The following is a 27,234-nucleotide window of genomic DNA, read 5'->3' as shown; positions in this document are numbered from 1 at the left end:
CAGTAACTGGCTGCTGCCTGCTGCTGTGTGGATTTCCCAGTGTGATTTTAGGTATTGTGTTGCAGTAACTTAAAAAAAAATGTCTTCAGGGGCAGCAGACCTGCGACAGAGAAAGAAACAAAACTGCACCGAATCTGACAAAATGGCTCCAGAGGAGAGAAACAAAGAAAATTCAAAGCTGGGAAGGTCGCCAAAATGTAAGCTACAGAATTTTTAGTTGACTTTTGATTGTTTTTTACATTATTCTCTTAGTTTTATGGGAAGATATTTGTAGCACAGTAATTTATAACAGACTTACTTTGGATTAGGTTTTTGAATATTTCAATAGAAAACAGGCATGCACATTAGAGTTCTTTGATAATTTTATGTATTGGAGAGGGAAATGGTAGTCTTGGACTGTTTCATGCTTGGGGAGGTAGAGGCAGGGGAGTTAAGAAATTTACTATTACTGTTTGCATACAAATAAATATTTTTATTGCTCCTGGCACGATCTGGTTGGAAGCTGATACGCATGAAGTAATGGCATTGAAACAAGACCAGACAAAAAGTCCTTACAGCTTTTCAAGAAACAGAACTAAAACTAGTTATAATTTTAGGCAAGTGCTCACCAAGTCACCAAAAGCTTTTATGTTAAAAGTACGTATTAACTCGAGGGAGCTACAGATGAAGTAGACAGTTTAGTAGAATTCAGATTTTTTTTGTTCTTATATTCAAAAACAGAATGGAAAATAGAATGTCAGAAATTATGTTAGATGTGGTATGCCACCTCTGTCTGTTAATGTCTTTAAGAAGTTTGTGGTGTTTTGGGTAGGATCTAGAGTTTGCTCTATTTATCTGGAAGAGACTTTTCCTTCTTGAAAGTCATCTGAAAACAAAGCTTGCTAGAGAAAATTTGCAGTGTAGTGTGTGAGTATTTTTTCTGAGGGTCCTGTGAAGCAGTGATAACAAGTGGGAAGGAAAACTACAGGACAGGAGTAACAAACCAGTTTTCAGTGTATCTGTGCTGCTGATGGTGTGATAATCCTTATTCCAGTAAGTTCACTTGATGCTCAGAAGTAAGAGTCATGTGTAGGATGTGCTGTTTGTTTCTCAGTCCTCGGGACTGTTTTAGCTTTTCGGCTGTTCATTTTCAGATGTGTTAATCCAGCGTTTTGCAAAGCTTTTCTTTGGCTGTCTGGCGGCCGTCACCAGTGGGATGATGTATGCTGTGTACCTCTCTACATATCATGAACGGAAATTCTGGTTTTCCAGCAGGCAGGTAAAGATAAACTACTGAAACAAAAGCCAGATTGTGTCCTTGAAATCAAATCTGATCCATGTCATGTTGAAACTACTTGCAGAATCCTGTGTTCTTCTACTGAGGCCTCTGTCTTTGAAACAGCTTCTGTTTTTTTTGTCTTCGTTCTTTTCTTTTTTTTTCGTCCTGCTAACAGTTGTCGTGGCTTGTCATGCTTCTGTATGTTCTTCCATGCCACCCTTTATCCTTAAAATACCTTTCTAAAATATGGAAAATAACTGAAGCATACTGGGATTGCAGAAGCTAATCAACAGGAATATGTGTTAGCTTTTGGGAGTGGGGTTTTTTGTGTTTGTTTTGGGATTCTGGGGAGTTTTTTTCTGGTTTTTAGTTGGTTGGTTTTGTTTTGTTTTCTTAAGAAGTCCATTATTAAGTGAAGTAGAGAAAGTAGAATGAAATTCAGGTTTCTGAATATTAAAAGATCCTGTGGATTCTGTGTTGATTTATTTACAATGTGGATTTGAGTTGCTCTGATTCCAAGCATGTTTGCCAAGTTACAGACAGCATTATATATCTGATAGAAATGCTGTGAAGATTAATGTTTTGTGAAATATTTTGAAGATGTACAGTGAAATCATAACCATGTACTGTGTTACAAAACCGATCTATCTGAAAATATATTGTCTTTCTGGAAAGAGATTGCAGGAGATTAATATTTTCTTTTTCCTAGGAACTTGAACGAGAAATTACATTTCAGGGTGACAGTGCCATTTATTACTCATTCTATAAAGAACTGCTAAAGGCTCCTTCCTTTGAGAGAGGTACAATACTAATTTGTTTTATTAACTTTGAAAAGTCCTGTTTTCTTTGGAGACAGTAAAAAAACTGCAGACTGGGGAGACTGATTGTGTTCTATTATGTAGGTATATTGGTCAGATTAATTAAAAGCCACACACTGTTCCAACTTTTCAGTGCCTTTTCAAAAACACTGTTTAAGTATCCTGTATTCCAGCAGATTGCCTTTAAGCAATACACTAGGTTAGTATTCCACTTATGATGCCCTGTATCACAGTCATTGTTGAGTTTGCCTATGTCACAGTAGTGGATTTTCTGCCATGTAAATATAATTCATGTTGAATTTGGGAATGAGGGATGAAAATTACTGTTTTCCATCCCCTATCAGAGGACAGAATGGTTTCTGTCACAAGCTGATCTGCTCCATCCTGTCCCTGCCAGAAGTTTTTACTCTTGTCAGCTATGAATAGATGCTGATGAGCACTGAGTGGTGGGGACAGAAAGCAACAGGAAAGAGAACAGATTGAATGACAATAATCTCTCCTTCCTTTGTGCTCTTGCTTTTTATCCAGCACTGGCTCTGGGGCTCACTGACCCTGGGTCCCTAAACCAAGGGGAAACTAAAGCAATGGAAAGAAGGAGGAACACTTCCATGCTAGTTCATGGAGTTCAGAAGTGCACTGCACCAGGATGGGGCTGGAACTCAGGAGGGAAGAGGATGAACTGCCCTATCTTGCAGTGGTCAGCCACTGAATGAGTTCAGTCCCTTTGTGAAACCTCACTGAAGCCAGTCAGACTAAGCTTTGTGGTTAGGGTTTTATTGGTTGAACATTTTCCCAGCTGAGATGTAGCACATCAGCAATATGTGAGGTGTTTGGTGCACTCAGTGCCTCATGACCTCTGGGGATACAGCCCCTGCTGTGGGTGCATGGACTGCGTGCCTCATTCAGGGATGCTGTCTCTGCAAACAGGTACCTCATGTGTCTGTGAGGTGTTACAAGGCATCCAGTCTTCAAGGGTGTTTTACAGCTGTGCTGAACTCACTTACAAGTCCTGAAAGACCTGGTTTGTCCTACAGAGGACTGCTGCAGACCATACACCACAATATGCTCAGAGCTGGAAACAGTTGTCTGGTTTGACTGCTGCATTTTTTTTGCATTTTTGTTCTCCCCCATATCTTAATTTGGATTGTTTTTGCTCTTGCCTCTATGGTCCTAAGTATTGACAAGTATTTTCTTATTTATAACATTTTGGAATAATCCTTCAAGCATGGCAGCTTCAATTCCATCTTAACCCCATAGAAAGGCAGATTGTGTTTGGTGAGTGATTGTTAGAGACCTCAGAAACGCAGAGCTGAAAGGAGTGATGAGGCCATCATATCTGATGTCGTTCTAGAGACAGGTTTAATGCATCCTGCTTATCCCTGTTAGATCTGTCTCTCTCCTTAAGATCTTCCTGGGAAGGTGATCTATTGGCAAGTGGTTCCAGGACTGCATCAGTGTGTTACTGAAAAGACTGTGCTTCAGATTATTGGTTTTGGGCCTTCTATTTAAAGACTAGATGGAAAAAGTGTAGTAACTTTCTAGCTAGCTCAGTAGGTGGAATGACATCTAACATGGAAATTTCTCCTTCCTTTAAAACTAGGTGTGGTGAATCAGTCATTAGCTTTAATGATCAAATCTGTTTCCCCCTACCTTTGAATACATTTTGGCCTCTTTTAGGAGCAGCAGTAATAAGTGATTTCAAGAATAATTTTTTTTTTGTCTGTAGGTGTTTATGAGTTGACACACAACAATAAGACAATATCACTGAAGACCATAAATGCTGTCCAGCAAATGACTTTGTACCCAGAGCTGATTGCCAGTGTTTTATATCAAACATCTGGTAGCGAAGTATGTGCATTTCTCCTACTTTCTGTACTTTCATTATGGTTGTATCTGTGTGTGTGTGTGTGTATGAGACTTTCTGTGCTGTATCCAATGAACACAAGAACAAAACAACAATTTTTTGTTGAATAAGTTGAGCTAAAGCTCTCACCAGATCCAGGTTCTCCTCAATTCTGATCAGTCTCTGGCATAGGATTTTGGGGGTTTAACGCTAACCGCTAACATTTTCTGTTATTCTTTACTTCCACAGTCTGCTTAGAAGTGTCAGGAGTATCTGTGCTATCCAACAGGAAAGTTAACTCCTTTGGAGTACAGAAATCTCTTATAGTGGTACCTGTCTGCCCATTCTCACAGGGAAAAGCACTTTTGTAGATTAACCTTTTGTCGTTTTCCACTCTACTCAGCCTTTGTTCTGCTTATGCTGCGTAGTTGGGTCCTCTCATTACTTTTCTTTTTTATTATTTACTTATTATAGAGCCATTTTTGCCACATCTTTGTTTCTTCAAGTTCTTTCCTTTTCTAACTTCCTCTAGTAGTCCTTTGAACTTTATATCTCACTGCAGCATAGATTTATTAAATCTGACACATAGAGTGTTCAAGCTAAAGCAAATTCAAAAATCATGGCACTGGCAATCTGAGTCCTGAAGTGTGCACTTAATTCACACTGCTTTGTTCTTCCTGAGCCCCAAATAAAAGCATGCCCAGTACTTTTCTAGAATAGGAGGCGTCTCTTACCTGTTTGTAAAGCACCTAGCACATTGTTAGCAGTAACAAATTGTAAATAGTAATAATTTCCAGCTTCAGCTCAGTTGCCACTATGTCTTCATTTTTATTTGTAATTTCAGGAAGTTATTGAACCAGTGTATTTCTACATTGGTATAGTTTTTGGACTGCAGGGAATTTATGTGACTGCATTGTTTGTAACCAGTTGGGTTATGAGTGGGACTTGGCTGGCAGGAATGCTGACTGTAGCATGGTTCATTATTAACAGGTAAGAAAAACATCTTTATACAATCTAGTTTGTCAATAAGACATTTTAAAATACTAGTGGATTGAAGTAATTTTAATTAGTAGATTGAAATGCTTTTATTAAGCTTTGTGTTCTCACTGTGAGAGCAAAATCTTATGGTGAATAGCAAACATTTCCAAGAGATTCATTGATTCTCATGATGATCTTTTTAATGGAAAGGCCTCCTGTTGTCCAAACCGTCCACATTACCAGTGAATATTGAACTGACTTTATGTATGTGTGTGAATACAGGATTATTCACACACAATTTCATTTTTCAGAAATATTCCTTAGAAGGTTTGGTTTTGTGCTGATGAAGAATGAAGACAAATGGTCAAAACACCTGTAAAACAGAACTGCACTCTCTGGCCAGCTCTAAATGTTGTGACAGTTGTCCAGTGGCATAGAAAGGAATTATGAAGTGCATTTTTTTTAAGAAGATTTGATTTTTTAAATCTTCTTTTTGTAGTGGGTTTTTCTGCAAAGTGGATTTTTCCTAGATGATCCTAAAATCAAGAATTTTTTTATTTTAAAACAATTCACTTGGAATTCCCCTTCCCCTTATGCAGCACAACAATAATAGGGAGCCTCATTTGGGCAATGAAAACCTATGTTCATGCTGTTGGTTTGTCACTATGGAGCTCTGGGGCTCTGTATAAACTTGAGAGCACTTGAAATAAAAGAACTATGGAGCAAGATGTTGGAGATACACGTTTGAAGCTGAGCGGTTGAGAAGCATCTTCTAGGAGTGTGAAGTCATCATGACAGAATCTGTGATTAGTAGCTGAAAATACTGTTCATCAAGCTGGAGTGAACAGTGGAAAGTAGGAAAACGGTGAATAAAGCTGTAATTTTTTTCAACAGTGAATAAGATTAAACAGTGTCAACAAAATGAAAGGTTTAGTAGTTAAAAAAGCTCTGAATATGCCTCTGTAAGAGGCTTCAGAGGAAAAAATGAAAGGTGATGCTTTTAAATACCTAAATGATAAAGGAGCTTGAGGTTCCTTTTTAAAGGCATAGTAGACACAAAGAAGACTATGTACCTCTGAGACTGATGCCTTTGATCATATTTGAAAGCGTGGCTTATGCTTCTGAGTCACTTTAGCAGTTTAAAAAACTTTCACCTACACCTCTAATTGTGTGGATACTATCAGGTCATTCCATGAGAAAACTCTGCATGTTCCCCATCCATCTTTAATCTCTTGTTTTGCTGGGCAGAATTTTTCCCTGTAGACGAAATATTTGCTGCTGCTGCTGTGAGGAAGCACCAGTTTGTAGCCTAAGTATGTTGTGCTCAACTGCCTAAATCACTTGTTTGCAACATATTGTATGAGACCTGAAAGGAATCTTTTCTCTCAGCTATGAGTTGATTTTCATTGCAGGTCAGAAAAGGCTTGAGGCAGATGCTTTTTTGCTTCAGTCCTATAAAAGCCAGCTAACATGGAAACCTGCTAAAGAGATGAGTAAAGATTGGACCTTCCATGCTGTTAATAAATTTGTGAACTGTATCAGGAGCAATATTGTGTCAGTGGTACTTTGCACCAAAATCAGGAAAAGTTTGCTTGCAAGGCCACATTTACAACTAGAAGTGACATTTAGGCTTTCCTTGATATTTCCGTTGCATAAATATTTTAATATTTTTGTTTCTCTGTACTTTATTCTAGGACAGATACAACAAGAATTGATTACTCCATACCATCAAGAGAAAATTGGGCTTTGCCATATTTTGCATGTCAAGTAGCAGCTCTCACAGGCTATTTAAAAAAGAACCTAAACTCTTCTGCTGAGGTAAAGCAGTTAGTTTCTTAATAAACAGCTGCTAGCGAAACTGTACTCTAGAATAGTTACTTCTGCTATTGTTGCCCTTCTGGGCAGAGAACAGTAGATGTTTTGTTTCTTCTTTTCAAAAGAGCCAGTTGGATGTCACCTAGGCATGTGCAGCTTTTGCTAAGCAACATGTGCCCTATCTTGTTATGCCCCAGGAGGGTTCAGAGAGAGCAATGTGGTAATGGGCTGTGTGCTGCTTTTTTTGAATAAACTGAGGTAGATTTTTTCTCATGTAAACTGTTTTCCTTGAAGAAGATGGTTGTTGCTTTCTTACCCTGACTCTCTCTCTCAAAAATGTTTCTTCTGATTAGCTTGAAATGTTTTTGAATATTTCAGTAATTGCTTTCTTCCATCTGAAAGTTAAGCACATTTGAATTCAGTATTTTAATTATTTCCCAAAATAATAATTAATTTCCATAGTTTGTGTTTTAAGGACCTCTCATTACTTGATGACAGACATGCATGGGTACAAAATTAATGCTTTTTCTTTTCTTTTTTCTTCTAGAAGTTTTGTTATCTTTTGGTGAATGCCTCAACCTATACCTTCATGATGATGTGGGAATACAGTCATTATCTCCTGTTTGTCCAGGCTGTTTCTCTTTTCCTGCTGGACAGCTTTGCCCTAGCACAGACAGAGAAGGTATTGGAACTTTGCAGCCTACTGATAGCTGGGGACTCAGAGGCAGCCTCTACCTGCCATTCATACTGCTCAGGAGCTCCAGGGGGCACAAGAGATGAGTGATGAGTGTCTTGCAGCCTGGGCCCAGCTGAAATGCATGTGACATCCATCAGAAGAATAAAATAACTTTAAACTGAGTCTCTTTTGGACTGCCATGTTCAGGTAGAAGCTAACAAAGCTTTGGAGACCTGAAACATCCTCACAGAGCTAAAAGAGTGATGAATGATACTCCTTCATTTTGACATAGCTGCCTCTTTTCTTTCTCCTGTTCACAGCAGGGTGGGCAGACCAAAGAAGTGCTCTGTTGGCTCTGTGTAGTTAAAGGGCTCATTTTCACCATCCATGGCCTGTCCTGCACTGATTTGCTAATAAGTAGACTAGACAGATGTTGAAGGCAAATTGATTTTTCAGTACAAGAAAGTATTTAAATTTATTCTGCAAAATGGTTCTTAGAAGTGTTGCAACAATAAGGCATCTTTATTCTGCCTGTTGCATGCTCCTGTGTACATGTGTGCCTTCTGGTTTTATTAGATATCAAACAGCACGCAGTTCTAATTCTTCACCCCTTCTTTCAGTGTTTTTTTATTCTGTTCCTCAGCAGTGGGAAAGGTTTGATCTATTGTAGTTCAAAGCAGAGTGTATAAGGGAGAAAATGAGTGTTTAGGTAAAAGTCTCAAGAATCAAGCATCAAGGTTTGTAAGATCTGCTTACCAAATAGTAAATAACAGCAAGTATTAATAATAGTCTGAGTATTCCTGACATGGGTTAATGAACAAGTTATTTTGAGAGCAAGGAAAACACCTGTTTGCAGGTGAGCTCTGTCACAAATTGTGTTCTTACTGGTGCCTTGTAGTTACTGCTTCGTGCTGCACCACAGGGAGGTGTTAGTGAATGGAGAGACCTGGTAAAATACTCCTGCTTCTGGCATTTTTACAGAATTCTTGTGAAGTAATTGTCCACTGGTTACTGAGACTGACCAGGATCATTTTCATGTGAAATTCTTTCCAGAGGCAAATGGTACCCTGCTAGACCCATGAGCTGGACTGAGATATGTTCATCCCCTGACTAACAGGGGAATGAGTGAGCTATCTACTGTTCTAAAAAGCAGGATTTATATCCACTGTAGTTTTATTTTATTGTTTATCTTCTTCTTCAACAGGTGCATGAGGTATACAGAATCTACCTGCTTTCTCTCATTGGAGGGTACCTTCTGCAGTTTGAAAATTCAGCTTTATTAGTGTCACCATTGCTGAGTCTTGTAGTAGCTTTAATGCTCTCCAAATCCCTTCAGGTAAGTAGACTTTCTTCTAACCCTGAGTGTAATTTTAAAATTTAAACTGAACTCCTAATGATACAGCATTCTTTAAATATTTTTGCAGATTAACATGAAAAAAAGTACATTTGTGTCAAGATTGCTGAAAATAATGTATATTTATTTGGTACTTACAGTAGCAGTGACACTAAACTTCCTATTAAAGGTAAGATTCTTCTGAAGAAGGGATTAAGTGATTTTAATTTCAGAATCTAAATGGAAAGTTGCAGATATATCTTGAAAAAATCTTTTGAAGTGTTGTTTATCTTATTGATATGATAGTTCATAGCTTAATTCATAGTTAGTATGAGTACTAAAAATTGAGTCATTTTGTACAACTTAAACAGCTTGGTCTTGTTGGGGTTTTGATCTTTTGGGTTGAAACAGTATAAAAATACTCTTTAAAAGACATTTTATCTATTTTATAAATATGGGGTTTGTTATAACTTGAATGGCTCTACAGACTAATCTTAATATTAAAAAAATATTCTTCTGCATGGTGACACAATGAACAAGGAACAAATATAAGTAGTCTTAGGGTAGATATTAATTTTCAGTTACATTTCAAGTAGAACATGGGAACAGAGGCTTTTGTGTAGGGGTCATTTAGGAGTTGAGATTATGCAGGGGGATTTTAGCCTGGTCTTGTATTTTGATTAGAAATTCCCTCTCATGCTGGCCTTTTACACATATTATTGTGCTTTTCTTCTACATCTCAAACTCACCATGGTTGTGTTAATTAACAGTATTAACTTAAAAGTAAAGAAACTACTGAACCCTAGAAGCCTTGAAAGAATGCTCACATGTAATTTTTTCTTGTGCCATTCAGAATGACTAGCTTTGATGTATATCCAGGAAAATAAAATCTGATCTTGAAAAATATAAGTTAAATTACAGTTATGAGTAAGTTACAGAACTTTAGGCAGCTCAGACAATCTAGGTGAAGATTACAAAAGTGCTCATGACTTTTGCTCAGCAGTCCTATTTTCTAGTGGAGCCAGGCACAGCACTCTTAGGCTTGCTTGGGAGTAAGTCTGTATCTGTTTTTCATGATCCTTTTTACACTGCTCAGTAGTCTTTTGTCAAGTTATTGTCAGCTTTTTACTTGCCCTCCTGTTGTGGTATGGGAGTGGCATGAAAGGAATACCATTTTCAAGGAAACCCTAAATATAGATTTACTGAAATGAAGGTTTACAATACTATACCAGTACCTTAATTTTAGCATACTTAGTCCATTTTGTTAGTTTTAACTAAATCTTGAATAGTTGATTGTTACCTGACATTTTGTAATCTGAATGGCGATGTGAAAGCTGCTTCCAGCATTTCATATGATTTTTCTCTGCTAAATTAATTTTCAGATGTTCATTCCTCATAAAGAAAATGAGCATTTGCTGAAGTTCATTGAAGTAAAACTGGGCTTAAACACAACTAAGTAAGTTTATTTAAACTCTTTACACCTCCCAAGATATCTAAACTTTTGAAACTGCTCTGAGAAGTGTAACATTTCAGTGGCTTGTGAGAGTTTTATAGTGGAGCTAGGGAAATAGTTTAATTATTTGTTGTCTGGTTTTAAGATTGAAATGAAAAAAAATGCACATACAGAATTTACTTGGGGTATTGAAGTTTCCAAGACACTTCAATATTTTTCATGCCTTGGGATGAAAGCATTTCATGGATTTCTTTCTCTTGTGATGTTGAAGAGTGAAAACTTTCTGTACCCTGTCTAGTGTTTTTAATAAGACTTGAAAGCAAAGAATAGGGTAAAGGTGGCAGTGGGAGCTTTTTATAGCCTGGAAAAGAGGGCTTTGGAAAGAGTCATGAACTATTGACACTACCTCAAAAGAGGCTTCGGTTGTGGGTACCCCAAAACCCCCTTGTATGTTTTGGAAGAAATTAGGACAAGGGACATCTTAAAAGTCAGAGGGAATTGTTGTGATTCTAAGAAAAAACATGAGTATCTGTAAAAGAGTTGGATATTGGACTGCAAGATGTCATGGCAACAGATTTGCTGGAAAACTTCCAACTGAGTGTTAGTAAGGACTGACACACTCCTGGATCCAAGCCAAAACTTGCAATTCTGTGCAGGAACTGGAGCTCTCTCCGAGGAACTGCATCTCTCTTACAAAAAACTACTTCACAGCCTTTCAGGGGAACAAGTGAAAGATGGCATCACACCCAACTGGAACTGCTGGGGAACTTTTGGAAGACAAGATGCAGTGAGGTTGACTACGATGCATTGTTTAACATACACACATACCCGTTCTTAAGTGCTTTGAAGAAAAGAAAGGACTCCTGGTCAGGATTTCAGTTTATTCAGCTCCTAGGTATTAATGGATTTCCCTTTCTTCCCCCCTGGGGTATTGCTAAATGTCACTTTTCAGGCTGTCAGTCTCTGCAGTGAAGCCAGAGATTGAGACAAACTGGATGCCTTTACACCTTGAACACTGTGTAGCTGTGTATTGGAATTATGATCTGCAGCACAGGAGCTTCCAGATCCGTCTTTTAAGGCCAGTTTGGACATGCCCAGCTGTTAATCTGTAAACTGATTCTTTATAATTGAAAGTGGTTCTGTCTCTAGTGTTCCCTTGGGAGAAAATGAAAAGAGGGAGGAAAGCAAAACAAAGTAAGACAAGAGTGCATTCACAGCACCACCATGCTGCACCACTTCCAGTTGAGAACACACACTGGCAGTGCTTCTTGGCAAGATGTGTTGTCTTCCTGCTTGGTAACTGAGAAAGAAAGATCAAGTAGCTTCAGCTACAGAACCAGAATTTCAACATTAAGGATTTTATTCCTGGCAGTGCCTCGGGCTTCTTTGTGATCTCAGATGACCACTTCCCCTTCTTCATCTCCTTGTTTGGAATGAGGACAAGCACACCTTCTTGCATCAGTATCTCTAAAATCTTAACCCACTGTGACAAGATTGTGTTGGTCCCCATAATGGAGTTATATGGGTGGTTGGGCTTTTGTGATATAAAGGACTTGTGGTCTGGTCTCTTCACATCACAGATACTTTTTGGGAAGATAAACTTTTGGCAGTTACTCTAAAGAGCATTTGCAAAGCAGTTTCAAATGATAAAAAAGATAACTTTTCAAAGATTTATTTCAAGTAGTTTCCTATGACATGAATAGGTTAAACTGTGATTGTTTTGTGCTGGGTTGTTGGGGTTTTTCTAATCTATGGGATATTGTTACTGTTTTTAATGGAATGTTTCTGCCTTACTAGGAATTTTACAATGAATTGGCTCCTTTGTCAAGAGTCTCTTCAGGCACCCTCCCAAGACTTTTTTTTGCGACTGACACAGTCATCACTGTTGCCTTTTTATATTTTAGTATTAATTATCTGCCTTTTTTCTGTAACTCAGGTCATTTTTAGGAGAATTTGGTAAGTAACTTGTTTATATGAAAAGTAAGTTAAAAATAAGAGGCTCCTGGGTGCCTCAGGGAATGGTCATTATGTTTGTTGCTACTGAGTTAGTTGTACCATTGAGTTTGTCAGTGTGTGAGCACCAGTGGGAAAGCCCACTAGAGCCTCCTAAAGAAAAGTCCTTTAGTGAGGAGGTTCTTGAGCATTTCTCCTGTCAGGACAGGGAGTTGTCTTTGGTTTGTTTCCTTGCAGGTGCAATTCCTACAGAACTCTGGCTAATGTTTGCTGATGTGTTTGTCTCTTCCCACTGGCAGAGAAAGATGTTACATCTGCAATTCTCCTTCCAACAGCAAAGTTATCTAATTGTTGCTAGAACAATTTTTTTCTGTTTTGGATTTGGGGTTTTGGGGTTGGTTTTTTTTTTGAAGTTTACATGTTGAGGAAGATGAGATGGGTGGAGCTGAGAGGACTTTGGATTTCTAATTCTTCACTGTTGGTATTTAAAACATTTATTGTGATAAGGTCCACTAGCCTTTGCTGCTTGGAACAGAACTGAAGTAAAACTGAGTCAATTAGTTTTGGTTTCACAGTGATTCACAGTTCCCTGGAGAGAAGGGATAGTGGAACTGTCTTGATAAAAAGACTAAGAATACCAACACTGTAGATCCCAGCATAACTTGTCTCGAAAACACAGTGGTTAGGAAATTATCTCTTCCTGGTAGAAGATGAACAGTGTAACTTCTCAGATACTGGAACAAATTTCTCACTTGTCTACAGCAAAAATCAATAGGTTTATTTCAAGGATGAAGGCTTCTAACAGATAAAGATTATGCTGCTATAAATGAAAATGTTTGTCAGGTTGGATGTGTCATAGGATATTCAGAACAATGGAGCAAACTTCTTATTGTTTGCTAGTGGTTGAAATAACTATGTATTACTTTGTAATGAGCAGTGACTACACTATGTCCAACACCTTTTTAAAGAAAAGCTTAAAATAAACCTTCTCCTCTCTTTTTTTTTTATTTTTGAATCAGTTAATGATCTCAAAATATTTTTTCTAATTTTCATAAGGAAGCTTATTATAAAAATGTAACCTAAAATCACATAATGGTAGAAAGAATTGTTATCTATTCTGTGCCTTGCTATCTTGATAGTAGAAAACCTTTCAGTGCTGGATTTTGGCTATGATTTTTATTTATAATATTTTTTAATTAATATATTACCAGAATTAATAACAAGATGACTAAAAGCTACTTTTGTAGCTTTGTTGTGCATACATTCCATACACAAGTATCCTACAGATTCCATAATTCTTTACCAAGCTAATGGTGTGAAGGAACTTAAAATGCATGTTCGACATGATTTGTCTAAATGTTTGTGGAGTGTACATGCTCTTAAATTAGTCTCTTTGGGCTGAATTACCTTAAAGTAAGATTTATGGTCGTAGGCAGTGATCCCACTGTATTAATTTACAGCCATTGCTCCAGAGAGGCTGCAATCTAAAACAAGGGACAGTGGGTACTGATAGGTCATTGACCAAGTACAAAGAGCAAGTAAACAGTACAACAATATTACATGCTATGATATGGAATAATCTCAGTACACTGCTGACTTAAAAGCATTTTTATTGGCACCTTTTCCTGGGATAATATCTGAATTAAGTGATGTCTCGTTTTCTCCAACTGCAGTGGTGAACCACTGAAAGAGACAGTTAAACTTGAGGATGGTCGAATTGGAGAGAGGCCAGAAATAGTTTATCATGTAATTCACACGATTTTGCTTGGTTGTCTAGCGATGTGTTTGGAAGGGTAAGTCTGATTTTGATGTATCTCTTTCAAAAATGACAGAGTTCCTTACTGGACATGATACGCTGTTTACCCTTTTGAAATTCACCCCTTTTTGGAAATAATTTTGGCATATGGTGATACTACTTAGGAGTAGTCAAAGGTAATTTTGATTATAAATTGGATATGGTCATATGAACACTTGTGCTTAGACTCTTTAACATGTTTTCCAAGCTTTAATGCAGCCAAGATCCAAGACATTAATTGAATCACATTTTAATCACTTTCTTTATGGTATTTAAGTGTAGAACTGTGCTGTAATAATTTTTATCAAGAGCTTGTGTTGTGTTTGGATGAACAGAATAGTGCTGGAATATTGGGACATAGAAGATTTCTTATCCCTCTTCTTGAGTGTAAGCTACCACGAAGTGTACCTTAGCTTAGCAGGTTAAAGCAGTAACAGAACTGATTTCAAAAGTATTGTGTTAGTCCTTAAAGCTAGAGAAGCTGATGCTTGGAAGACATTATTGTTCTAATCTTGTTTCTCAGCTTAATCAACTTGAAAATGTCGGGGTTTTGTTTTTATTAGGCTCATCATCCTAAAATCTAAATATTCATAAATATCGCTTAAACTGAGCAGGCTGTTGTGTTATCCTGTAGTTGTTCTAAGTTGACTAGTCTATCCTTGAGAGGCAGACAACACCAGCAAATCATAAATTGTTAATTAAATCTTTTCCTTTCTTCGGGAATTCTATTACAGTACATTTTCTGTACAGCTTTGCCAAATAGCTGCTTTTTATCCCTTCTTGGCTGGAAAACCACAACAGCCAAGTGACTACTATTCTGCTTTTCTTTCATCCTCCACTGAACTCTGTAAAGGATTTTGTCATCTTTTACCTTGGATCTTGCTCCTCCATCTCACAGCACTTAATCAGGAGCCAGCTCTTCTGCTAGAGATTCCCTTGGTTTACTCTCCAGTACCATCAAAGTTGACCTCAGATTGTTTGAACATGCAGACTGTGTTTGACTTCAGAAAAAAATCTAAATGTTTTTATAGAAGTTTGAGTACAAAGGCATACACAGGGTCCCAACTAAGTTATTGCAGTGTTTTTCAGAATGAAATATCTATGGACACCTTATGTTTGCATGCTTGCTGCATTTGGTGTGTGCTCTCCTGAACTTTGGATGACGCTTTTCAAGTGGCTTCGACTGAAAGCTGTGCACCCAATACTGCTGGTGAGTTACTGTTACCAAAGTCTTGGAAAATACAGCTTGCAAGCATTTAGCTTTGCAAACAACAGTTATCTAAGACCCATGAGGGAACCCATGAAAACAGCAGGTTGTTCTGTGGATTGCATATGGTCTGCTTTTTCCGTGCCTTTCGTTCTTAGTATCACGTGTTGTCTGGTACCTGGTGATAAAGTTGCATTCACACTACAACCTTTCCTCATAAAAAGGAGCTGTCTTCATCTCCCTTTCACTCTTCTCAACTTCTTTTAACAAATCTTTGAGACCTTGATCTCTCTGTCATATCTAGTTGGGATTGGTCAAAAAGGTCATGCACTTTTTAGGAGGAATGCAGGAGAAAAAGTACTGGTGCTCAGGGAAGACATATAAGTTTTGTTTCACTGAGAAATGGGTCTTAAAATGGTGTAGTAAGGTGCATTTAACTGCTGAGAGTAAAACTACTTCATAAGAAATGGTAAGTCAAATTACTTTGTATAAGATTTGTTAATGTGTGGGCATTATAGAGAAGTGTTGTGAATGAAGATAAGCTTTACAGAGCAAACAACTCCCCTGCTTCCAACCTTAGTTTTATTCTCAATATGATAAGAGTTGTTTTGTGTGAAATTTAGCAGCTTTGTGCACTGGTTTTATTAATAAAATAGGGATAGAATATTGCCTACCCTAAATTCAAGAGGCTTATAGGAATAAATATATCATACTTAGAGGTTCATTATGTCTTGTGTGAAAACACCATACACTGCTATATGAGGAACACTGACTGTGTTCTTTCAGTCAAGAAGTAACAATATGTTCAGGTACATGGTAATAAGCACATTCTTTTATATACTTCATGTTTTCTGTGATGTAGACCTGCTGTTTTACTATTAACACAATTGATGTGTTAGTAGCTTATTATCAAAGGAATGCCTTGTGTGCATTCCTTACCAAATGATTTCTGTACCATACAAGCTACTTTCTCCTTGCAAAGCAAAAATTGTATTGGCTAGAATGATGGCATGCTGAGAGATGAGACTCTGGGTCTTGCATATCAATAATCATCAAGATCAGAGGTTTGGAATGCTTGGTTTTTTCCTTTCTCATAGCATTTGAATGTGAGGTGTTTACCTTCTGTTCCCTACATCATGTGCACATGGAATCATTGTTACTTGAGTAGTAATTACCTGTCCCTGAAATTGATGGTGAAGTTTCTGTGAGTCAAATGAAGCCTTCCATGCTAAAGTAGGCAAGTTCTTGTTTGAGGAAAGTTCTTTGCTTGGTAGGAAACCACAAAGTTTCACCTACTGTCACCTAAGGTTTCAGGCATAAATATTGCTCACTGTATGAACAAAATCAACAGATACCTCAGTGTTGGAGAATGGTACATAATCCATTTTCTCTAACATACCTTCTAGGCTCTTATTCTGAGTATGGCAGTTCCCACCATAATTGGATTCAGCTTGTGGAAAGAGGTAAGAAAAGTACCTTTGTGGAGTTTTCTTTGTGGGTAGGCACAATATGGGTCAAAATGATGAGCAATATAATGAAATGTACTCAGTGAAATTAAATATATGTGATGAATTTGAAGCTGTAATGCATTGAAAATATGTTTAATTTTTAAAAAAACTTCACTTTTTTCAGTATAAGGTATTTGACAATTTAATTTTAACGATCACTTATTGTAATTAAATTTAAATGAAGACTTTATTATATTCAGCTTAATAAGCTGAATATGATAGCTTTGGATGTATAAACTGACTCTACAAAGAAAATACTGCCAAATTAAAACTCAAGATATTGAAATCAATGTTGCCTCAATCTTTGTTTTAGTGAGAAGGAGTAAAGTTAAATGAAATAAAATTACAGGAGGCCATATGCAAATAAACTGTTTGAAAATCTCCCATCAAATTATAATGGAGTTAAATTCTTTGTGCAGACCATCGCGTTGAGGTGTGTACCTACTACAATACAGGGAAAAAAAGCCACAGATGTTTCCATGTTTAAAATGAATACTTAGTTCTTTATTGCAAGTCACAGACAGACTAGGGGTAGAGTATTTGGAAATCATCTTTTCCTGTGAGTGCAAAAAATATGTGAAATGGCTCTCAAAGTGTAATCCTCTGCTATACTGACACAACTTTACAATAGTTTGGATAGTCTAAGAATTCATGTATAGAAGCTGGTCTTGCCTAACAGTATCTTAACAGATTTTGTAACATCTATCTTACGTTGCAACCAAATTTTCTATTGTAGCCTGACCTTTTACATGTTTTTGATGGAACAATAGATACTGTCTGTAAAAAAGCTGGAGTTGCTCAAAAGAGTTATGAAATCTCTTACAATAGAGGAAACTAATTTAGTTAACCAAGTATTTTTCAGATTATTTTAATGAAAGCAGTGTGGGGGTTTGTACTCTAGAGGGCTTCATCCATTGCAGATCTGCCTTCTGCTTCTAAGCAGTGGTGAACAGTTTCCAGGTTCATGTCTCATCCCTGAGTTTGGGAATGTTGATTAGAAGTAACAGAGCAGCAAAAATGCCTTGAGGCTCCTAGTCTGTTACCATGGCTATAAAAGGTGTATAGCTCAGCATCTTTATGCTTAGCTGCCTTCTGACTGTGTCTGGCATAGTCCCTCTTTGAACTAGGTTTTTCCAGGTGCTGTGATCAATGAGGGAAGCAGGTTCTCCTTCCAGGGGTGGCAGTAGCAGTTCCTCTTTCCATCCTTCTGGGAGTGGTTCCAATGTATGTGTAGCAGCAGTGCTGTTTGTCCTGACACAAACATATGGCAGTTGCTCTGGTGCTGGCTCTAGACTGCTGTCACTTGACAGCTGAGTTGTCCAGTAGTGGGGATGGAAACTCCTCAGTTAAACGCAGGCTCCCACTTCTGTCTGTCCGCTGTGGCTGTCCCAAAGTAAGTTGTCTTTAATCTGGCATGACCTGTAAACTTTATTCTTTTCCAAAAGAGCTGAGATCCAGTAGCAGACAATCCATGTAGAGAGAGAGCTGACAATCCATTTAGCATTTACAACAGCATGTACATGTGCCTGCTCCAGCCCCTCAGGGCTGGCCAGTTCCCAGCCATGCCTTTTTCAGATAAATGCTCCAGATGGTTCAAGGACTGACAAAATCTCCATCGTAATAAAGAAGGACCTCAAACCTGACCGGGTAGGGAAGCCATGATGCAGGATTGCAATCTGGCCTGGTTTGAAAGAGGTGACATTCTGTCTCATTTCACAGAATGCCTCCTTTTCCCAAAATGTTTTTCAAGAGCATAAACTGAGATATCCCACTTCACACAGTGTGATGTGCTTTCCTTTACTGCAGTGATTGAAGTCAGAAGCAAGTCCAGGGCACATTACCAGGGCTGCTCTAGGAAATTTCTTCTCTCCTGTCCTTCTTGCATAACACCTTTCCATCGAGTCACCACAGTCCAATCAATCCCTCCTGCTCATGCAGGTTTACCATGAGAGATTTATCATCTTCTTGGTCCAGTGCCCTTATTTGTAGACATTTGTGTATGACCACCTGAACTATGGTTTTGATGCATTTAAGACCACTTGATGTTGATAAATGCTGTTACTGCTATTTGTTTATTTATTTTTAATTGTAAGTGTTCTAATAAAATAGAGAGAGATGAGAACTTCTGTTTAATATACTTATTTTGGAGAGGGTCTCCTGCTGTCAAGTAAGTAAATGTAAGCTGAGTTTTGCAAAATATTCAAGCAAAAGTATCAGTCAGGGGGGAAAACTTGAAACCCATTTGTGTTGTGTCACTTAAGGCCTTAATACAATGAGATGCTCTATAGATATCTTTTTAAACTGTAAGTAACCAAAAATATTTCCATCAGTTTTTCCCTAGAATAATGACAGAGCTTACAGAACTGCAAGAATTCTATGATCCTGATACAGTAGAGCTTATGACATGGATAAAGTAAGCATGAAGTCAAACATTTCTATTTTACTGCTTTTTGTAAGGGTATTTTTATCTCAGCAGTTTGTGGAACTACTTCTGTCAAGCTGGGTTTTCCCTTGCTAAGTCATTCAATAATGCATGGGGGAAGACGTTTTATCTTTTAAGTTTGGTTTTGTTCCCATGAAAAGAAACAGGAGTTTATCATGGATTACAAGAGAAGATCCTGAAACACACAAGCAAGTCATGTTTACTGGCATTGCAAACTTAGTTTCCAAATAGAGATGGAAATCTTAGCAAGATCTTAGATCTTGCTTCTTTGTATGCTAACTTTTCATTAGATTACAGGATTCATGTTGATTGTAATGCTAGTGGGGGACAAAAACACTGAAATGTTATGTGCCTGAGCCAATAAAATGAAATGCTTGAATGTGAGGATATAGAGACTTGTCAGGATACATGGAGAGGAACATTTGTCATTCAGACTTCTCCTCTGACCACAGCGAGTATGGAGCGGTGTTATACGCCTCATACCGAATATATACACCACTAATACCAGGTCAGGTTATTTTCACAGATACATTTTTCTTTCCACCAAAAGTTTCAGAATTGCATTCTGCCTCATTCACTTCAATTTCAAACTATGTCATTAGGAACAACACTGTCCTGAAAAGTAGATCCCTTGTGTTCAGATCACCTAGCTTTAACTGTATTTTTTTACAATATTATGTTCTGTATTTATGTAATCTTTAATGTCAACCTGTTCATCTTCACAAAAGGCAAGGCTGGTAATTAGTGTCTTCTTGTTGTTGTAGTAGTGTATGTTGTTTGTCACTGCTGTAGCTCTTCAATGCAGCAAGTGGAATAATGCCAAGTACCTAATGGCTTTTATGTTAGTCTGCATATACTTCAAGTACGCAATTAATCATGGTGAATTTCACTGAGATTCACTCAGCTACCAGCAATTTGACTACCTTTTTTGTAGCAGCTGTTGTTATTTTTAAAGAAAATAAAGATTTTTTTTTCTTATGGATATACTTAGCTATCCACACTGAAATTTTAATTCAATGTCATTATTATAGTATATTTTCTCAAAGTCTTCTCTCTGATAATACGAATTTAATTTGAATTTTCTCTAGAGAAGTTGCCCAAATCTTTAATAAAGTGTGACAATGACTGTTTTCTTTCACTAATACAGAAATAAAAATAGTCAAATGTTATACCAAACCCAGAAGCATAGTTACTGTAGACATTATTCTGTATGCTGACATTATTTTCTCATAGATTATGAAATACATAATCAGAGATTATACACGAAATAGGTAATAGAGATCAAGTTGCAACAATCACAAATTTTTCACTTGCAAGATAACATCATGTTCTGTCTCGTTCTACCTACCATCTCAAGCTTGTTTTGTCATGAGTTGGCAACCATTCAGAAAAGCAATACTAGGATCCATTCCAGGACCACTCTGAATGGTGCTCGGTGGATTGCAAGGAGGGGAGAGCAACCATCAGCCCTTGTCCCAGCAGGAGCCTTTTCTTTCAAACTCCATATTGCTGCAGGTCTGTGCTTTCCCTGGCAAGGAAAGTACTGCCACAGCAACACCACCACCATTTGCAGTGAGACCCCCAGTGTTACCTTCACGTACTCCTGTTCACTCTGCAGCACCCTAAGAGACCCCAGAGTACACAAACCTGTTTTGGTGAGTGCATGCAGTACTCAGATGTGTGTTGGTGTTGCTTTTGCAGGCGACAGGCTCCTGTGGCTGCAGTGTTTGCAGGCAGCCCACAGCTCATGGGTGTGATTAAGCTCTGTACAGGATGGACGGTGTCGAGCTTGCCTTTGTATAATGATGATGATCTTCTGAAAAGAAATGAGAATGTGAGTATCCAATCCCATAAATGTGGCATCTCACGGGAGGTGTTTTCCTCTTCACCCAAATGTAATGCAAAAATCAAATGTATTAGAAGGGAGGAGGACATAGGAGTCCAACAGACATGGAAGGGATCATCAAGTAGATGATCAGTGCTTCACTCCGCACAGAAACAAATATCAAAGTAGTATTTCTGAAGACTTTTCAGGCCCCTTGAAGTATGTAAGATGAGAACTTGCCATCATCAGAGACAAATATTTCCCATTCAGCTGGCCATTGCCTCACTGTTTTGGAGATTTCCAACCCAAACTTTTTATAGCTTGATGTGTATATATAGTTTGTTATTGCAGACAGGTCATGGTTGTGGGATGTGTGTGTCCCAGTATTTAAGGTATCGCTGATTTTTGGATTGCATGATCATGTTTTCTTAAATTACAGATTTATCAAATCTATTCAAAGAGGTCAGCAGAGGATATTTATAAGATACTCACATCTTACAAAGCCAACTTTCTGGTTATCGAAGATTCAATTTGCAATGAAGTGGGACCTGTAAGAGGATGTAGAGTTAAAGATCTGTTGGATATTGCAAATGGTCATGTAAGTATCCGTGAGAAAAAAATGAATGTTTGAATGCATAAATAATTAAATTAAAAATAAAACCTAAAATGCTGGTCTTGTTTTTCTTATTGTAATTGACAATAGACAAAGACTCAAGCTTTAAAAGTGATCAGTTAGGTTTTGGATTGTCTGTTTCTTAAACTTGTAATCTTAGCCAATACTGTTAACTTCACTAATCCCTCCTAACACATGAGTATATAGCTGTGCTGCTTTTCTACTAATCATTAAATACCATTTAACTGTATATAAAGGTTGAAGACTGACACCTGAAGAGGTTACTACAAAAGCAGTGAAGTCTGCCTCAGAAGGCATTCTTTACTAGCTTTGAAGATTAAATTCTAAAATGGATAAACTCAGTTCTTGTAAGACTCTTGCTGGAAGGAGGACCAGCCTGCCATTTAGTTCAGTAGAGATTGGTTCTGATGAGAGTGCAAGTCTATTCAGTTCAGCCTTGCAGATAGGTTATCACACTAGCAGATAGTTTAAACCACATCTGCTAGAAAGATTGGTTGAATAAACTGCACCATGAATGCTGCTTCAGTCATTTACATGTTCTGTCTCTTTGGATGTTGGTCATTCTGCTCTTGCTGCTAAAGCAGGGAATAAGGTGGAGTTTATAAGTGACCCCTATTAAAGATGGGATTTATAAGGTGATCTCACTGCCACTTGTTCTTTGGCTTCCTGAAAATCCAGCAAAAAAATTGATTTTAGAAAGGCAGGGAGTGGCCTTAAACTTGCTTAGAGTTTTACTGCTTGTTCTCAGGTCAACAGGAAAGAGGGAGTCACCAGTTACCTCTAAGCAATATAGCAGTGGTATGTTATTAGGGGATTATTTCATATTTCCCCAGGAATCTACAACTGGTGTCGGTTTCACTTCCAGGTTTCCTAACTATTTTATCCATGAAGGATATTGTCTCCATTTTTCTATTAACTTCCTTACCATTGCTGAAGTCTATAATTTCTTTCCTTGTCTTGTTGCTAAAACAGGCTGTGATTATTCCAGGATATATCCAATATACTGTACCATAACCAGATTGTCTGTGTATAACATTGTTAATCTGCACATTACCTCTCAGTTTCTTCTCAGATCTGTGTTTGCATGAGTAAGTCCATGTTTTCTCTTCACACTTAGGATCTCCACTGGAGCAATTAACCACAGTTCCAGGATTCCATGCCCTCATACCCCTGCATCTCTCATCTCCATGCTTCCTACATGCTTCTCTCTCACACATAACCTTGATAATCCCTCTTGTGTTTTTGTTGTGGTTTTTTTGTTGTTGTTATTCTTGTTTTGGGGGGAGTGGTTGGTTTGGGTATATATTTTTTTCCAGAAAACTGACAGTTTGTTTTGGAAAGTTAATAAGGTGCATTGTCTCAGGAAGCTTTAAACAAATCCCTGCTTCCCAACAAAAATTGTTTAAGTTATATTGGAAGATTATCAAGACATTCCAAAGCAGTGGAAGCTAGAGCATACGTATTTGGAGACTGCAACTGCAGCATTTCTTTATTCCCAAAGTTAAGTGAGACAGTGGGTAGATAGTGTGTTGACAGGTCTGTGGATGTGTTTTGAATTGCAGTGTTTAAGAAGATAAGTACTGCTTTCTAGCTTGTGCTATATCCTGTAGTCCCAGTCCAGTATCTTGTTTCTGACACTGGCTGAGAGCATAGGTTTACTGATAGGGAAAGACAAATGTTTTCCAGCAGTCTGTTGCTGAAGGACTGTAGCTCAGGGCTATTTTCTTTGTGTTTGGCAGCCACTGGTGGGCTTTTCTTCATGAGTTTGTCCTACCACCTTTTATAAAAACCATGTAAATTTGTGCCATCAGAAGGAATGATGAGGGGATTTCTTCAGGGATAGTAGACTGTAGAAGCTAAAACATACAGTTTGCTTCCAAGTCAGTTGGTTGGATTTGTAGGGCAATGTGTGTGTGTTTGGTCTTTATTAAGTGTGTCAAACTTAATTGGCCTGGGAAGGTAATTGAGATTTTCCTTTCCTTCATACTGGTGTGCCCTGTGCAGGCCAGGTTTGAACTACTGGGTAAATGGGGCATGTGCATAATTTCCACTGCTGTTGCTCTTTACAATATGAATGAAGTGCAATGGTTTTAATGTCTGCTACCTTGACAAAGGGATTAATTCACAAAGGCTATTTTATGATGGTTAAACAAATTACAGGGGAATGTCTTTTCAGTTTATTGGAACTGTACAATGTGGAAATTAAATGTCTATCATAAACGAAATGTACAGAATACAGAAGTTAATTAAATGTACAGAATTACATTCTGTAACCACTTCTCTTCAGTACTGTAATTAGGTCTTTTTCTTTCTGACAGGTGGTTTGTGAGGAAGGTGACAACTATGCCTACTCAAAATATGGACGATTTTGTCATGAAATCAAAATGAACTATTCTCCATATGTGAACTATTTCACTCGAGTATACTGGAATAGATCCTACTTTGTATATAAAATCAACACTGTGATATCCTTCCAGTCATGAAAAAGCATGTAAGCTTCTTTCTGAAGACTGATTGTGAATGAATTTCAGTTGGAAAAGTTCCTTTTGGGCAAGGAAGTTTATTTTTTGCAGATAGATGTGCACACATGCAGTGTACTGACAACTTTGTTCTACCAAACTGAAATTCTTTGATCTACAGATCAGCAGACGCATATACCATCCCTGAAGGAAATGGGAACATTTATCAGTTTTACAGTCTCTATAATGTGTTACAGTCTTCCATGTTTTTACATTTTTCTTCCCATTATAAATCATCTTAATCTTCATGTAAATGAGATTTCTAACTTTAGTGTTAGAGAGTTGATACACGTAGACTTCAGTAAGTACAGAAAATTATTTAAAGAGCTCATTTAAGTCATATAGCTTTTAATTTTTAACAAGAAAGCAATCTCTATTCCAAGTCTTTTCAAATAATTGTTTGGATTTTTAGTTTGGGGTTTCTTTTTGTTTTGTTTTAATTCTTCCTGTCTTCCATGGTAAACATTTCTGTGTTTATCAAACACACTTTTGTACATCTTATGTGTAGCTATATTTATCAAACACACATTTATACATCTTATGTGTAGCTATATGGTTTGTTTAAATCAAATAAGGAAGATTTTACTTAAACAACACTTCCACAGATTAAGGCACTGATCTCTACATTGTTGTCTCTGATATCTGCAGAGATGTGTTGGTGGAACTGCTAGGAATTAGACCTAGCAATGGGAGCCTACAAGCTCAGATCTTCAGTTTGGAAAGAACTTGTCTTCAGCATTTTTCCACACTTAAGTGTGCATGTGTGTATGCATAAGTGTGTCTTTCTTAGCAGCCACCAGAATGGGCCAGTATACCACAGTATGCCATACTTGTTTTCAGGCAAGTGTAGCAGGGCAACCAGGTTTGCTACTGAAACTTCTGCACTTCAGTTTCACCCCTGTGTGTGTGCTGGTACATGTGTGTGTGTGTGTGTGTGTGTGGAGGGATGGGTGACACTCATTTCATTCAACTTATTATGCAATAGCTATATTAAGATAGTGCCATAACTGTCTGTAATCACCACCACCACCATAAATAATGATACAGATGTTCATAGCTATTTTTATATCAATTATGCAAATACAGAGATTCTTGAAAATTTGGGAAAGTACTCTGCAGTTTTGCTTCTCTCTAAAAATTGTTATATGACCCTCTTTGCCTCTAGAACTCCTTTTCTTAACAAAATATCTGTTCATCCTGTTTGTTGCTAGCTGATAGACTTTCAAGAAAATGAGTGATGCTTTAATTAAAACTCTGGGCCTAAACCTAGTGTTGAGAATGGAAACTCCAATAAAAGGTAACAGTAGCTTTGCCTAATGTAGATGTAACTGGACAAAAAGCCAGGACTGGATTTTGGAAGAAGTTGCTCACCCCTTAGGAATTACCTGCAGTTACAAACTAATGTAACCTGGCCCAGAGAACAGTCTGTCAGGTGTTTGTTGGAGCCCAGATGTCTTTAATGAAGGATCTGGAAAAACAGGATGAACCCTCAGCTGAAAAATGTGCAAACCATTCTGCAAGTGGAAGCTGCAAAACAATCCTTACTGCAAATCGGAGATTTTAACTCTGAAATTATTAGGAACTGCAGCATGTTGTTGTATGTGCATGATTCTTCTCTGCTTATGCAGATACACTTGCTTATACTTTACATTGACACGTAGTGCTGAGATTTTTTAAAACTTGTAATCACTTTTGGAGTGATTTAAAAGAAAAAAGCTTTATTGTTGTAAAAACCAACATGTCTGTAATCTGTTTTTTACTTTTAGTTATATTTTTAGGCCTATGACTCTTGACAAAATGTTAAATTATACATTTTATTTGAAACCGATGTTCAGATAAATCCATCAAATATATGGGATGTTGTCACTGAGAGAAACATTTCTCCGTGTAACTGAGTTACAAGTTATAAGTAAATATCCTTTCTGTGCATACAGGCATCACTTTGGGGATAATGTGTACCCATGTGTGTGCTGGAGTGCAGGCTGCATTTATTTGCTTGTGCACAAGTGCATGTTTTACTGCACTGGGCTGTTTCAGTTCTGTTTCACTACTCAGTTACCATTTACCAACAGAAGCTTGTGTATGAACTTGAGCTATGGCAGGCCTGCAGGAACCCCCTCTGTATGTGTGGATACAGATGTAATATTTGAAAGTAAGTTTAGAGTTCCTTTTTCAGTTTAAGTTTGTGTGAATCACTGTCGAGGCATTACATGTCTGTGTGTCAGTCATTAATCTCTTGATGTTAGTAATTGATGAATATCACTTCATATCAGCAATAAGGCATTCCAGGTGCAGACTTCAGGGTTACAACTGTACTTGGGTAGATGAAGTCGCAGAGCTTACGGCTTCATACCTTAGACTGCCATGCCAAGATGCAAAATTCAGCTGTCCTTGACTGCCTGTTGTGTTTTACTGCAAGGTTGTGTGTGTTACCATGTAGAGCGTAGTTTAAACACCTACATGTAGAGCACACATATTAAGAAAACTACAAATGAGGCCACCCACACATCTGAACAAAACTGTCTTGTAGCACGTTGGGCTTTATACATGTTTAAATGAATGAGTTCAACTTTATTTGAACTGTGACATAGTTATTGTTATTAGTTTTGTCATAGTTTTTAAAACGTATTCTTGATACTTCAATTGATTCTGCTTTAGGAGAATCGTTTAAGATTTTTACCTTGCTTTTTATATTAGAGAAAATTATATTGCAGCACCATTGGCACAGCAGCCTTAAGTAACAGAAGAAGCCTTTTATTTGGGAGAACATTGTGATTGTTCCTGTAAAAAGGCAGAATTAAAACGAGTGACTGAAAGAATCATATCTTACAAAGAAAATGAATTAATTTCTTATCCAGCTATGGACTAGCAAAAATACTGTCTAATCTCCAGCCTCTGTGAAAAATAATAAGTTCCAGTGATATCCCTCAGTGGGACGACAATAGGGCATAATTACACCAGACTTGTGCAGACAACCCTGGCTTGGTTCTCAACCGGATCACAGGTTTAACTCCCTGAAAGGGTTGTGGGAAAGTTTTACAAATTTTGGTCTGCTTTGCTGTAGATGTTGCAATTCAGTTGAAATATGTGCCTTGCAAGCTTTTATTAAACAAACAAAAACCTCAATTCATGTTTCTTTTTGTGAAAATTTTTTTTAAAAATTCCTGTCCCTCTGG

At 37.6% G+C, this 27,234-nt stretch overlaps 1 protein-coding gene across 2 annotated transcripts in view; it reads left to right on the top strand.

The window, feature by feature from the left end:
- Positions 1-27,234, top strand: part of DPY19L4 (dpy-19 like 4) — a 31,168-nt gene extending 3,934 nt beyond the window's left edge. The window contains exons 2-19 of one of the 2 annotated variants that reach the window (XM_063390954.1): positions 90-197; positions 1,134-1,258; positions 1,968-2,058; positions 3,803-3,924; positions 4,764-4,909; positions 6,592-6,715; positions 7,260-7,394; positions 8,593-8,724; positions 8,813-8,911; positions 10,104-10,177; positions 11,972-12,130; positions 13,801-13,920; positions 15,012-15,132; positions 16,536-16,592; positions 18,968-19,050; positions 20,782-20,914; positions 21,345-21,503; positions 23,858-27,234. In XM_063390954.1, the coding sequence (XP_063247024.1) occupies positions 90-197; positions 1,134-1,258; positions 1,968-2,058; positions 3,803-3,924; positions 4,764-4,909; positions 6,592-6,715; positions 7,260-7,394; positions 8,593-8,724; positions 8,813-8,911; positions 10,104-10,177; positions 11,972-12,130; positions 13,801-13,920; positions 15,012-15,132; positions 16,536-16,592; positions 18,968-19,050; positions 20,782-20,914; positions 21,345-21,503; positions 23,858-24,022 (2,153 nt within the window). In that variant the 3' untranslated portion in view covers positions 24,023-27,234. Of the gene's footprint in view, positions 1-65; positions 198-1,133; positions 1,259-1,967; positions 2,059-3,802; positions 3,925-4,763; positions 4,910-6,591; positions 6,716-7,259; positions 7,395-8,592; positions 8,725-8,812; positions 8,912-10,103; positions 10,178-11,971; positions 12,131-13,800; positions 13,921-15,011; positions 15,133-16,535; positions 16,593-18,967; positions 19,051-20,781; positions 20,915-21,344; positions 21,504-23,857 lie in introns of both variants that reach the window. The other variant, XM_063390963.1, reaches the window with a different exon arrangement.

Source organism: Prinia subflava, chromosome 1 (assembly GCF_021018805.1).
Source record: "Prinia subflava isolate CZ2003 ecotype Zambia chromosome 1, Cam_Psub_1.2, whole genome shotgun sequence".
Taxonomy (NCBI): Eukaryota; Metazoa; Chordata; class Aves; order Passeriformes; family Cisticolidae; genus Prinia; species Prinia subflava.
The sequence above is the reverse complement of the archived record's forward strand: the minus strand, read 5'-3'. Positions and strand labels throughout refer to the sequence as shown.